The sequence below is a fragment of the Anneissia japonica genome, unplaced genomic scaffold (genome assembly GCF_011630105.1).
Source record: "Anneissia japonica isolate Jap-2015-1 unplaced genomic scaffold, ASM1163010v1 scaffold287754_len4335492_cov202, whole genome shotgun sequence".
Lineage (NCBI taxonomy): Eukaryota > Metazoa > Echinodermata > Crinoidea > Comatulida > Comatulidae > Anneissia > Anneissia japonica.
Genome location: NW_022705543.1, coordinates 2,662,112 through 2,677,487, shown reverse-complemented (window position 1 = coordinate 2,677,487; position 15,376 = coordinate 2,662,112). Strand labels below are relative to the sequence as shown.

General features: G+C 36.9%; 1 protein-coding gene across 2 annotated transcripts in view; it reads left to right on the top strand.

The window, feature by feature from the left end:
* LOC117105732 (neuropeptide Y receptor type 1-like) overlaps nucleotides 1-14,164 on the top strand; it is a 22,245-nt gene extending 8,081 nt beyond the window's left edge. For both annotated transcript variants that reach the window (XM_033246986.1, XM_033246987.1), the window contains exons 2-6: nucleotides 1,805-2,013; nucleotides 4,538-4,889; nucleotides 11,329-11,452; nucleotides 12,242-12,616; nucleotides 12,750-14,164. In XM_033246986.1, the coding sequence (XP_033102877.1) occupies nucleotides 1,950-2,013; nucleotides 4,538-4,889; nucleotides 11,329-11,452; nucleotides 12,242-12,616; nucleotides 12,750-13,013 (1,179 nt within the window). In that variant the 5' untranslated portion in view covers nucleotides 1,805-1,949 and the 3' untranslated portion in view covers nucleotides 13,014-14,164. The remainder of the gene's footprint in view (nucleotides 1-1,804; nucleotides 2,014-4,537; nucleotides 4,890-11,328; nucleotides 11,453-12,241; nucleotides 12,617-12,749) is intronic.
* The last annotated feature ends 1,212 nt before the right edge of the window (nucleotides 14,165-15,376 follow it).

Genomic DNA, 15,376 nt, shown 5'->3' with positions numbered 1-15,376 from the left:
GAAAGGTAAATATATATATATATTATATCATTCACATTCTTTTCCTACGATTACATTAAGAATATCATGGTAAGGGCATACGTACACATATGACCTTATCTTAACATTTCATTTTAAGCATGTTAAGTACAGTATTGTACACCGGAACAAACCATCCCTCCTGTTTCCTAAAAGCAACGACCTGGTATAGGATGCAGGTCACGCTCTACGGAACTAGGTATGGCCAACACGAAATTTAGAAATGATTGCGAAATGGAGAAAACCCAAAAAACAAACATTCTAGAAATTGAGCTCCTACAAGACAAAAAATTCGGCATCATTTCCTAGCTAAAACTCTCTAAATTTTTTCAAAAGTCGCAAAGTCAAAAAATCGAGTGTATTTGTGGGAAATGGTGATTTAGTTTCAGGAAACAGTCGCGAAAAAGAAAAACAAAAAACAGTCAAACTTTATTTGGCATAGGATGTTTATGAAATTTAACAACACGCTTCGAAGACATCGTTTCATTGACACATGTACCTACCTAAGAACACATAAGCTATATAAACGATTCGTTATCTTAACTGCAACGCTTAATGGTCTGGGAGCATTTTCAGATTTCTTCTGGCATGGCTTCATCTTCAAAATGGATGTCTCTGAAAACAGTTCGTACGTTGATGAGATCTTAGGCTCGAATCCTATACGGAAGTACTCTTATTTTATTAGCTATTATAGTCGGTTCGACAAGATACGAGTATACTTTGATTCAATGACATTCTAGTTAATAACCCGTTAGTCAGTGAAACCATAGCCTCATTTATGACAGGCTCAGTATTTGTCTCGTAAATTAGACGTTAATGGCCACCTTCCACTTTGACTTTTTTAAGGTCGGACGATGTGTACGAATAAATACAATGTTTATGTTTGATTTCACTCCATTGTGTATTTACCTGTATTTCTAAACGATGTTTTTATGTTAAACATTAGGCTTTAATTCATTAGACTTAACATAGGCCTGCTGTTATAGTGGCACATTCAACAGAACCACAATCTTTGACATGGTGTGTGTATGTTATAATATGCGAATAAATAAATATCACGGTATTTACAATTTAAAGATATGTAAATAAATGTAGGCCTATTCAATAAACGCGGATGACGCTTTATAATTCATTGGATAGTACTGTATCTAGATTGTTGTGCAATATCATAATCATGATTATACTTTAACTGTAAATAATAACATAAACCTAATATGATAATAATAATTGTTATTATAATTATTATTATTTAGATAATAAACAATAGAAATAGTAGCAATAACAATAATGATAATAATTACTAGATAAAATTTAGCAATAACAACAAAATTATCTATAGGCCTAGCAATAAAAAAATAAAATAGCAAAAACAATAACGAGATATGACTTGGGGTGCGACCTTCGCACAATGTGATTTTTTAATGTTTTTAATCCCAGGGCCTGGCTTCCCTGCCAGAAAATGCCATTATTTGTCTCCTAGCTAATAACTCCTCATAACCAGACCAGTTAATAAGTGCCACATCGATATTTGGATGAAAATGAGGTAAAATATCAGATTGACTGGAAGGGGTCTTTAAAAAACTTGACTTGGAGTGTTTAAAAGCCCCACGGCTGCAGCTCCATTATACCGGGATATTTCATTACCAGAGCACATTACCTTCCACTAAAAACGGGAAATGGGGTTGTTATCAATACCTTCTAATTGACGGGGAGCTCTCAAAGCGCCAATCGTATATAAATGTTATTTGTGATCATTAAAAAATCGCATCTATCTGTTGATTCATAGGAACGAGCAGCTTTAAGGTTCGACTTCTATTAGGCCTACTGTATCTGGATAAGAATTATCGTTGATGAATGGTTTGAAGCAGTGGCGTTATATATACTGGGAGCTTTGAAGAAAGACAGGATAAGACAACCGGTATAGCGACAAGATGGAGGACGGTGACTGGGAATTCTACGGTGGGAGCTGGATAGCGAGCTTCTTTGATGAGTACAGTAAGTGCTATTTCCATATACTATATTTAACTAGGGTGGTCTAATACACTGCCATTCAAACTATGGATCATGACCCAACTTTGGTTGGCGAAAGAAATTACTTGGGTCGCCAAAATTTGTCAAATTTACAAAAATATAGACGTAGGTTTTCAAGGGAACACATTTTTAAATACAATCTAGAAATGTTTAATTCTTTACAAGCTTTCTAAGAGACGTATCCAGTACTGTAATGAATATTAAAAATTATTGTTTCTCAGATAGCCTGGGCGAATTTAGGGGGACGGGCCGGCCCCGGCCACACCTTTTCGAATGTAAAACATAAAGGAAAATAGAGGTCGGGTCACCAAGTTTACCAGGATTAATATGTGGGTCCCATCCTAAACAGTTTTTGTATTAGGGATCTAATATTTCGAAAAAGAGGCCTCTTGTGTTGCTGATAGGCCTATTTTTAGGCAAAACAGGGGACCATGGATTTCAAAGGCGAGCCCCTTACCAATAAAGTCACAACTATATTATATATTTATGGAGCTGTTGCTTGGTGCGTAAGATGTTGAATATTATAATCAAAATGTTTAATATCAAATAAATAAATAAAATAAATAATTACTTATAGGCTAAATGATTAAAGTAAATAAATAAAAACAAATTAAAAAGCAATGGATGAACGAATAAATGGATAGATGCGTGAATAAATGATGAAATAAATGGTGAATGAAAGAACAAAAGAAAAAATAATTAATCCACTAATTAATAAAAACTGAACAGACTAATATACAATATCGTAAATAAATAAGTGCCTGGATTGAAGTGTGATGTCATATCAGCAACTTTAGACACACTTACCAAGCAGGAATATCAAAGTTAATCCTTAGGCCCAATCGACTGTGATTGTGAAACAGAAACATTTCGTATTTTCTTAGATTGAATTCAGTTTAATTAAGCCCTACAATATTAAAACTCGTACTAATTTCACAGCATTATTAAAATATTCTTACTGAGTACAGAAGAGTATCGGTAGCCATGCTAATAAGTAACGGATTTTAAAAATGTGTGTGCAATGCGTATGGTACATTAATAGAGAAAGAAAATAAATTCACAATGGTTCATCGGATGATGTTGTCGGCTTACTGAAAATTACAGGCCTAGTTTATAAACTGTGGTAAATAAGGATCGCAGTGTTTCCGTTGTGTAAATCACATACAGTTTAAATCAATACGGCACCAGTTAAAACTTCCTATCGTGAAGAATATATCCGTTATTGATTTACCAATAGTATCTTTAAAAAAATATTTTGGTTAGGCCTACATCAATAACTTTTGAATTCTAATGATACACATAGCACAAACTGGTACGAAGGTAACAATTACGCGTATGAGACACAACTGGCCAGGAAATAATAAAGTAGGCCTATGTGACACTGAGTTTGCGACACACACAAGAGGTACGGGGCGCCGTTAGGGACATTGCTATTTATGTCTTTAAATAGGCATTCTGTTGTTCAATGTCTCAAACGGCGCCCCATAAAAGGATGATAATAATATTATTTTGAGAAAAACATATTGTCTCCATCTTAATTCGAATAAACCTTCAGAGAAAGGGTGTGAATATAATTTATTATAAAAGAAGGAACGAAACAATGTACATTGACTGAAATATTTTGGGAATATTGATTAAAATTGGTGTTGGTAAATACTAATAGTGAAATGTCTGGTTAATATTATCCTAGTAACGAGTATTATAAAGGAGTGTCTTTGGTCGTTGGTCAACACGTGTAGAGTGTTGGTGTTTGTTATGTTGACCAGCGTTGGTAAATAATTCTTAGGTAATGAGTGTTAGTAATGTGTTTTCATAACAAATTGGTGATCAAAATAGTGCCTTGTTACTATAGTAAGAAATGTTTGCAAAGTTCTCGGGCACGACTTTTAATAAATCATTGGCTTTTATGAGTGCCCAAGTTAGGATTAAATCAAATCACTCGCTGATAGAAGGAAAGCTGCAAACCTATCCCATTTTACTAGATTCAAAGTGGTACATCACAAGTACTTCGCCCGAAACTCAATGAAAGGACGCATTTCCGAACTTTCGGATCAATTCTGTAGATATTAAATTTAAAGTTCTACTGTGGTTATACACTGTGGCTGTGTACATAGCTCCGCGTGGTCAGGCACTCAGCTCAGGATCCGAGTGGGAAAAAACAATTTTGATGTGTTATGCACTGATATTTCTAAGCACAAAAAGGGTGGTTGACGAAAAACTCCGGAGCGGTTAATGATACAGATTTTTGAATATTTAAAATCTTGGGGGGAAAATGTGGAAAAATGGGATGGTTACGCCCCTTTAGTTTTCTTGTTCCACTAGTGACTTTACTTTCCTTACGTCCTGCCATTTCTTACCATACCATTGCGTGTTTAACGCAGACAAAAATCGGTGAAGAAGACAGTTTTACATTCAATCCCACCAAGGATAACATGCGGATAATGTTACTAGGTATCCTTTATCTACAAATCAATTGTTTCCTTTTCAGGTTACTATGGCAACTACAGTGAATATGAGTATATCAGCCATGACGTGGTTTTCGAAGACGCGAAAGCCTACCTCATCATGTATATATTGACGATCGTGATATCATTTCCCGGAAACCTGTGCATCGTGCTGTCTGTTTGGCGCAACAAAGCTCTGAATGCCGCCGTCTGGTACATGCTTGGTGCCATTTCGTTATCACTGACCATTCAGAATATTACGATCCCTTTCTTTATAGTCCATGTAATAAAAGTTTCATGGACTTTTGGACCGGCTCTCTGCAGATTTCTTCCGTTTGTCCACATGATGACGATTACTTTCACGTGCATAAGTTTGGCTGCAATGTGCATCATAAGGTAGGTTGCAATAAATAAGGTCATGTTATACGGTACATTATTTCATTTGGGTACGGTATTACATCCTGACACTCTTAGAACACCGAAAAAAGATTGTGATTCCACGCCCTCTTTCGACTCTCAATAGTTAAAATAAGGGCGCATAGGACACGGGTTCCTGCACTCTACGGCCGGCGTTTGTATCATGCCTTAAGCTGGACATTCACTGCGCACGGGTGGCGCCAGGATTTGCCCGACGGGGGGTGCGGGCGAGGTCTCCGACGAGGGATCAGATTTCCCCTACGAAAGCAAAGTGGGTGTAGTCGACCTTCAATTAAAAGGTTTCGATTTAGGGGTTTCAAAGTCTTATTTAATCGATTTTAAAGTCTACTAATATGTAGAAAATATATACAATTTTTTTTCTCCCCGAAGAATTGTGCTTTTTCTCCAGGACGGGAGGGGGCTCTCCCCGACGGGGCCCGCTGGCACCACCCCTGTCACTGCGCCCGACGATCGTCGGCCGACGCGATTCTATAGAGAACGCATCGTAACGACACTCGCGCAACGGATCGTTTTTAATATTTGGTACTTGGTATGTGCAGCCTCCAAAGATTCCATGCAGGAATTTAGACTGTCACCGGAGGTTCGATGAGGGTGGACTGCATTTTAATTAATTACAATTTTGTTTTGGATGGATGGGTCTTGCAAGAGAACTGTCTTAAACTTAACTTCGTCTTGCTGGGAAACTGTATGTTGCTGAAGCTCATTCCACGCTTGTGCGGGGAAAGAACGGATTTGCAAAAACTTCAGTAGCTTAGGTCGTGGGTAGTAAATGTTGTGGAATGACCTCTGCGTCCTCTTAAGGCCAACTCAGACAGCGTCGGCCGAAGCAGCCCGACCCGATTTATTGTCGGGGACAGTCTTAAGCTGTCGTGAGAAATATTAAACACGTTTAATATTCTACTACGCGACTGCCCCCGACGAACACCATTGCGTCTGCGTTCAACTCACACAGACCGACGCGACAACAAATCGCGCGTCGGGCTGCGTCGGCCGACGCTGTCTGAGTTGGCCTTTACAGGTTTGGGCTGGGCGTATATACTGTAGTTCACATTTAGTTTGCCGTTTTTGCTTTTAAAAGAAGTTTAGACGGTGTAGTCCGCGTCTTGTTTCATTTTAATATGTTCAGGAGCTGTGTGGCACTAAAGTGTCCCGAAAGTATTTGTTAGTCACGAAAGCGAGCAGTTTGCCTTTGTACTCTTCAAGCGAAGCAATGTTTTTGGTTGGTATGGGTCCCAAGAAGCTGATGCCGATGCCGCTCATCGGTATCCGACCAGTTGGTCGAAATCCAGTTTGCCGAAACCCGGTTTGCCAAATATAGGCCAAATTGCCGGAACCTAGTTTGCCGAATTCAGTTCAACAAAAACATGAAGTGTCAGTTGGCCGAAACCCGGTTTGCCGAACCAAGTTTTCCGAATTTGTCGTCACTGTCGTGCAAAAGCGCAGCACACTACTATTTTGAACTAAATGTAAAAACGACAATTATGTATATAGGCGAAACCGAATGTCACAACAAAAAAATTTGTTAAAGACCATCAAAAGGGATTCCTTGTTGCTCACCACTTGAATTCACCGAGCCATACTATCAGTGATTTTTGCGTTTTAATCTCAGACACCGAAGTTTTTATTTGTATCCATTCATAATTAGATTGCGTACCGTACCATAATTAACTGTAAAGTTGGATATTAATATTAGGCTTACAGTATGACGCGTGTGTTGTAGCAATTACTTAGTAGTACTGATTCTGAAGAACGTTAGAAATGCTCAAAAACAAATTACTAGTACTTTGGACACAGTTAACTTACAATTTTACAATTAAAAGTTTTGTTTTTTTATGAGAAAAAAAATCCCTGCCTATTAACAGACAGTGAGCGTTTCTGTATTCTTTTGCATGATTCATTTGGTAACATTTAGGGATATTTGTAGAACCGTCTGTAAATCAATGAAAGCTATTTTTACTTCCATCTGATTTTGATCGTGTTAAATATAAAGCTATTCAATATTTAATTGGGTAGACACAGCCTAAACAGTACGTTATATCATGTGAATATCGTAAAATTAGTGTTTATAATACCTGCTTGCTATATAGTCTATGCCTTTATTCATATTGAATATGAACGAAATGTTTGTAAGAAGTCAAACATTAAAACAATACATAGAGAAGTACCTGTGTGTCCGAGCATTTCTAAACGTTTATCCTTTAGAATCAGCAGTATAGCAGTATTGCATAATTTAACCCCCGTTCCGCAACCTTTTTAGCCCACGACCCAAATTATAGGCCTATGTCAAGTAGTCTGACGCGACCCATCGAACCCTAATTAATTAAAACGTCCGTTGTTTTTAACGCGCGAGGGATAGCGGGAAGAACCAGATGTGTATAAGAGACAGTAATTGTTACCTTCGTACCAGTTTGTGCTATGTGTATCATTAGAATTCAAAAGTTATTGATGTAGGCCCTGTCTCTTATACACATCTAGATGTGTATAAGAGACAGATATATGCCCATATATAGTCATCATGTGCCGGCGTGCCCAAGGGCGTCGGAAGCGGTCCGACTGGTCCGGTTTCGGTTTTTGCCAGACACCAATATAACAGATGTGTATAAGAGACAGATTGTGTTGCATGTTGGGAACTAACGTTAAAGTGCAGGTGCGGCGAAAACTACCTATTGAAGTTGAGCTAGCTCACAAAATAAGGTGATTTTTAAGCATGATTTTTTGCTTTGAACATTTCAATGGGCAGCAGGGGGCACTGGGAAACTCTGTATATGCTGTCTCTTATACACATCTAGATGTGTATAAGAGACATATTTGATTCTTTTGTGAATTGAATAAAAGATATTATCACCCACAAAATCACTATTTAAAAGCCATAGAAATTAAAATATAACATTGGATTACTCATTTAACCAAATCACGTAAGTTATCAAATTTTTCAATAAGTTAAAAATGTTTAAAAATTAATGATTAACAGACATTTTATTACAAATTCCTAGTGCTGCCAGAGATTTATTGGGTTATGCGAAGACATAGATACATTACATTTAAAAATGTTTTCTCATTATAATTTGCAGCTGAAAGCCTAACACATTGAAATGAACAAAACTAATACTTTAATGTTGTCATACCTGAAGTAAAATGTTTTGATGTATACAGTATTTCAAACATGAAACTGTGATAACGCACTCATAACAAATAGTAAGCTGACACACTTGTCACACTTAAATTGCACTTTCGTTTACTGTAATTTAATTTGTCTTCGTTCTTGTTAAGTAAAGTTTTCACAATCTGAAGATATTATGCGACCCATCAATTTTTTTTCGCGACCCAAACATTGGGTCGTTGGGTCGCGACCCATAGGTTGCGGAACTGTGCTTTACGCTCTCAAATGATCGACCAGAAATTCAACGCTACTAGCCTTTTTATACTTTCAAAGACCATGTTGTAGGTACTTGTACGTAAACACTGCCTAGGAATAGGGATATTGTAATTACAGAAATAGTCAATTACGGTAGTTCACTATGTATCGACTGTATACATTTGCTTCTCGACCAACTACCAAGAGATTTTGGCCTACCCTAACCATGGAGGAATTAGTTTAGTTTCTAAACTAACTCCTCCATGCCCTAACAACGCCGTAGCTGTCATATTCCACAAGCAGCGAACACCACGCCACTTTCGTGACTTGCGAGAAGTGTCAAGCATGCATGAATTATTCATGTTATCAGTTCACCTAAATGACCTTAAATAGTGCCCTCCCTAATTTCTGTCGGAACTGTATGGGGAAAAAATAATGCGCCCCGGCAGAGTAGGCCTACTTACTACGGGAGAGGATAATTTTAGTTGTGCACTCCACTACGCATCACCATGAGGTTGATGTGGAGTCAGAATGTCTCCATCGTGAAGTCGGTTCTGTGTCAGCGTTCTGCGGACAATCCAGCACAGCCACTTCTTCAGGTATGATCTATCCAGTACTGAAGTAATCTATGTAATTATAAACCCATTTAACCTTTAAGAAATATTGCTCTGTTAGTATGACGTAACGGTAAGATAGACTTTTTTAAACTGCTAATGCCAGTGACGTATCTACGGTCGGGTAGAAAAGAGGGTGGGGGTTGCGTACTGGGACCCAAATAGTTACCTGTCCAGTAACTAAACTAGGGTTGCTGGGAGACGCGGGGAGTACTCGTGTTTCGACAAAAGCTAGTCCCCAAGCCTTACCGACTTGGTGAGCTGTTTACCAAAGAAACTTAAATCTATCCTAGCAGCTATTCGTCGTCATGTTGGATACAAACGTGTTTGTTAAGGCTTTATAGGCATGTTAGAGCGATCACGAAAATTGTAGTATTTTTTTTTTCAGATTGCTTTTCAAAACAGACGATTGTTTGGTAGTTCATGAAAATTATGTATACAATCACTTTATATTAATGACATTTCAATCACTATAATAATCACACTGAACTAGTGTAAGCCTTAGAGTCCTACATTATTACATTACCATATATTGTTTATAGAACATATCATTTTACCTACTGTACTTTTACGATTGCCTGTTTGCATGATCAGATGCCGTGATCTGTGTTTCTATGATTTTTAATAATATTTTTTTTATAATAAAAAGATAATGTAGATATGAACGTAGAAACACAGAGTATAGACTAGATGGAGTGATATTGATTTGAATTTGAGACTAAATGAATGTAGGGAGGGTAAGGCGATCCAAAGAAATGGGACACAATAAGCAAATGTTCGTTGGTCATATTTTTTTTAATCTCAAGGAGGGGACAGTGAGAAGACAATTATTTGCTGACATTCCTTACATTAAATATAATATTAATAAAGTCTAGTAACAGTAAACATAAAAATAACAGTAAATATAATAACAGTACAGTAAATATTATGACCGTCATTAACACAGACGTCCAAGCCTTTTAATAATATTAAAGCCTGGTGTGAGCGGGGTAAGGGAGACATCCCCTCCGTCGGGAAAGCCTGGACCCTCCCGCGCTCTCGACGCAACTACGAGGTTGTCGGCCGCGGCCAAAATACTGTATAATAATTTGCCTATCTGTAACGTTATTTTGATTGCCAAAACCACTTTTCTAAAAAAAACTGTCAACCCTGCCAGAGAATTATGCTGGGACCCTGACCGAAGTTGGCCCCATGTCGGAAAATTTATGGGGCACCACATGTGTGTATTTTTGTAGATTATTATTGATATATTTATTTCCTTAAAGTATGCATATAGGCCCCTAATTATTATTATCTTAATTGAAAATTATATATTAATAATGAACATGCTTATTGGACATTTTATCTGATTTATTTGATTTGATTTGATTAATAGAATAGAACAAAAAGAATCATTAAACTATGTCAACAAGCCACTATTTATTTTACTAATACACAGTGATAGCATTGTGTTTTGGAATGGCTTCTCAAGGCATAAATTCTCAATCAGGCTGGCCATAGGTCATGTCTTTTCGCTAGCGCAAGCGAGCGTCTCCCCGTCATGCAGTTGCAGCCATGGTAAGAACATGGACTGACAGGTCCATGGTAGGAGTAAGAGACTACCGATATTCCACCGTGAATTTTATGCTGCTGTTAATGTTTCACTGCTTTTAATTGACTTTCGGCAAACTGGGTTCGGCAAACTGGGTTTCGGCCAACTGGGATTCCTTGATTTTGAGTCGGCAAACTGACACTCGGCAAACTGGATTTCGGCCATCTGGCCTAGAACTCGATCATCAGACGGTGTCGCGTCGTCTAGCGCTGACAGCTAGGGAGCGGAGTTGGATATGTTGTACGACGCATGCGCAGTGAGTGCTCGGATTTAGAGACTTCAAATCCACTAGTCCCTGCCATGTACACAGGCGCTATTGATATTTTCGTGTCCCTGGTTATTTTATCTATTAAGTTGGCAACCGGCACAAAAACGCAACCATTTTTTTATATTTCCAGGGTAGTATACTTAGTGGTACTGCAATTCAATGCACACAAAATAATTCATTCAATTCCACAACATTCTACCAGGTACCCATTTATACTCCCTGGAAAGAGTCATACGTAGTTAAATTGCCTTGCCAGAAGAGACAAGCAAAGTTCCGACGGTTCAAACCTCCAACATCAAGATTGAGCCAGAATCGCAATCGTTATAGCGCCAACCGCTCCCAGGCACTTTACGCAACAGGACGGGGCTTCTGTGCTCATCAGAGCGTGAAAACCACAGTCAAAACTTGAGCGCTAAACCTGAATTCTTGTTGTCGACGGCTCCCGTCCACTCTTGCGTAAAGTTCCTAGTAATTGTAATTGATGCTAAAATATAATTTATAAACAATAGATATGGTACGTAATTAGCCAAAACCATTTATATTAAACTACAGTTTCTCTCTTTGTATAGGCTACTGTCGCATAGTGTGATGAAGCGTAGTTTCAGGGAGCACCCAAAGTATAAATCAGCTATCGGTGTCGGCATCATCGCCGTTATTTCCCTCGTTTTCTGTATTCCGACGGCAATTTTCCATGTGCGTTAAAAACTTGTAATTTTCTAAAAAAGGTCATATAATTTAATAATAATTATTGTTACGGTCTAATACAAGAGTTTGTTTCAAGAACATGATGTAAAAATACAAACAGGGAATGTGTTGCAAAGGTAAGTAAGGTAAGTATATAATACCTGAGGCCTCGGCACCAGAGACAGATATGCCTAAAATAAATCAATTCAAATAAACAGAAAAGAGTCATTATTATATTTGAATTTACAGTCCCTGTTTTGGTTTTATTTCCCCAGGGATAAACTTTATTTAAACTTGTGTGATTTATTGTTGTGACGCAGCTAAATTTAAGGGAAGTTGTTTCCTAATATTGCACTGTATTGAATGTTATCCTTCAAATTCAAATTTTTAACAGGAAGAAAGCACAGCAATAAACTTTTATTATGTGTTAACGAAGCTCTTTTGGCGACGTTCTTGAAGTAAGCTTATATCGGCTTCCTATTTCCTGGTCTATGATCTTCAGCAGAATAAAAGATAGCTCGCTAAAACAGATTTAAAAATACAGATGTAAAATCATTTAGTATTAATCATGTTATAACATTTTATAGCTATCATTCAATTCATAAGAAATTATTACTCGGTGCCGAAGTTTCCCTTATACACTAGGGACCCCCAGCCTGAAGGCGAATTCAATTTTTTTTAAAACAAAAAAAAAACAACAAAAAAAAAAACGAAAAAGTGTATAATTATAGATACAATCATTCAGTATCTAAGCTAGAAATATTAACCCGTTGGTCATTCGTATTTCTTTCCCCACAGAGTGTTGATAACTATTACGGGCACAAATTCTGCGGACCAAAGTTTCCAACTTGGCGTTCGCAGATCACGTGGCATACATTCCATTTCATAGTATCATTTGCCGTACCGTTTATTATTTTATGGTTAGTCAACCCTCTGATGTATTTTTACCGTCGTAAATTCTTCTCGGCGATGTCAACGGAAACGGTCTCTTACGTACGGCAATATGATGAGGCACAGCCGTTCAACTCCAATAATCAGTCGGAAAATGGCGACATACGTCTCAATGAGTGCGGCAACACGAATAGCAGCAACGGTCATGCGGTGCTAAAAGATGACTTCTCTTTCATTGTAGGAACCATAGACGTGAATTCAAATGTGAAGAGCGAAAATCAGGTGAGTAAAAATCATCGACTGAAGTTGTTTAAAGATATATTCAACTATTTTTTCAGTGCATCCGCGCATAAAATATGGCAGGTCATGCATAAAGTCCACAATCTCATTGTTAATTTGTTTCTGTTTGTTTCAGGTGACTTCTCTGCTGTTTATGCTGGCTTTATCGTTCACTCTACTGCTTGGCCCAATGGATATTATAGTTACCGTGCACTACTTTGGTGCTATCCAATTCACTGAGACCGTGTACAAGATGTTAATGGTGGCTCACATACTTCATATCTTCTTTCCTGCTTCCATACCTTTGATAAGCTTCGCAGTTTCTACACCACTTCGTCAGGGAATCATCAAACCGATTCGTAACGCATTCCCTACAAATATTCTATACACAAAAGTATAAATATTATGGTAAATGGACCTTTGCGCTAAGCCCCGCCCCTTCGATACTGTTGCTAAGGTTCACAAAACGTCACAAAACGTCAGTGTAAAAACATACCGTACGTAAAGATGTGCGTTTTTGGGATCGAAAGCTTTGCGCGAGACACGCGCGTGTTTTTGGCCCTTTACTGGTTGGTCAGTTGCCAGGTTTGATGGCACCCCGGAAAGGTAAATTAACCCAGTTAATAATCCGTCTTATGTCTGCTTTTGCTAATAATGTCTGCAATTAAATAATAACACGTTAGTGTAATTCTACTTGGTACCTTAGTCGTCTGAATGCAAATATTTGTAACACTTATTTGGTTTGGTAGAACAATATGTGCCATAATACATTAGAATAGACATTTTTTCAGACAAATATATTTCGTTGAACAGTTTATCGGTTTATATATTTGTATCGTAAGTTAGGAAATGACAATCCGTTAGTAACATAAAAAAATTCAGACCCTACTAGTATCTAATTAATTTCGCGTTGTTGTCCAGGCTCCTGGCAAGGTATTTTAAGGTAAAGCCAAATTGTCGATTTTTAGCTGCCTAAAGTGATCATAAAATTGAGTTTGCTTGAGGAGATGTACATGTACTATAATTACTAATTAGACAAAGATGTAGGAATTTTGTCCAAATGATGTTTCCAGTATTGTATATAGAGGGCGCCACAACGGTTATCGTTGTGGAAGTGGTAGAGAGTTTTTCCGCACAGCTGCAATTGCGATGGATATTAATATTCATGAGTTAATGCGACACACTGAAATCAATCCAAAACCTTTCGGAACTATTAACTGATGGACTTATAATACCAGTTTATTGCTGATATTTTGAGTTATGTCACAAACACTTTTTTATATAAATGTTATTATTCCTTAGTTATTTATTACGGTATATAATACATACAACTATTATAATAGATGGCGTGGTTTATTTCACTAATGTACTTTATTGGTATGTGTAACGTTGTACTTAATGAATTTAGTGTCACATAATATTTAATAACCAAATGTGTTTGTGTCTGATAGATATCGACTTATGAGAGTATACCAATTGAAATAGAAATGTTATCCTCTTAATACAGTTTTTTGTACAGTAAATACATTTGAATAAAATTAAAGCAATTGACTGCTGATTTGTATTTGAATTATTACATACGGTACTGTATATAAATACAATATCTCGTACAACACTTATTTTTATCATCATCATCAACAATTGTTATCCTTATATCTTCATCATTACTATTTTTCATACTATGTATTATATTGTTGTTGCTGTTGTTATCATATTATCTAGGCCTATTATTAGTATATCACTATCATCATCAAAATATATGTTATTATTATCAGTATATTAATATTCTATTATTATTATTATTGGTGTTGTTGCTTTGTCATTTTTTTTATTAACCTCTATTAGATAATATCATTATAATAGGCCTATTATTGTTATTGTTGTTGATTATGTAATGTTATTCCATGATTTTATTATTATTATTATTATTATTATTATTATTATTATTATTATTATTACCATACAGTAAATATTATTTTCATTTTCATCGTTATATGTTCTATCAATACCATCGATGTTTAGGCCTATAATATACCGTAATCAACAAATATACGGATCAGTACCGGTAAACAGTTTTTGAAAGCGGAGCGGAAAGTGCGGTATTCGATATCGGCCTATCAGTTACCACTTACCCGACCTGAAATACATTTCCGCCCTCATCGGCAAATATTTTTGGTGAACGCGTTATATCTGCTGCCATCTATCGCTTGATGTACTGTACTTATCTTAGATCTCCTGTATCATCACAAAATTATCATTTATGATAGATTCGTTTATCGTTATTAAAGCTTAGCCTAATAGAACCAAATTAACAAATGTGGTGTTAACAGAAACGAGGATCATTAAAGTGATCATTAGCAACGTGGCGGTAACATCAAAGCAATACCTGCCAAGGAAGCTTGTAATGACACATTATTTTGTAAGACAGACCATTCAGCCTGTTCTATGGTAGTCCGTATTTTGGTTTCTTTGCGTATTGAAAAATATACATCCTATTTGGTAGTCTGATCTAACGCGCACTCGCTTATAACTCTGCCGCATTATGTGTTAGGCCTAATGTTTAAAACAAATATGCACATCGTGATAAGTGGAAAACGAAAATCGTATCATCAAAATAATAATAATAATTAGATATTAAAGTAAACAAACTATGTGAACCGATTTTGATTCACAGTTCAAGCATTGCAATAAACGCTACGCGAGTGCGATACTATGCGATAAAAAAATACTGTGAGCTCTATTTTTCTCTAACCCGCGCGTTGT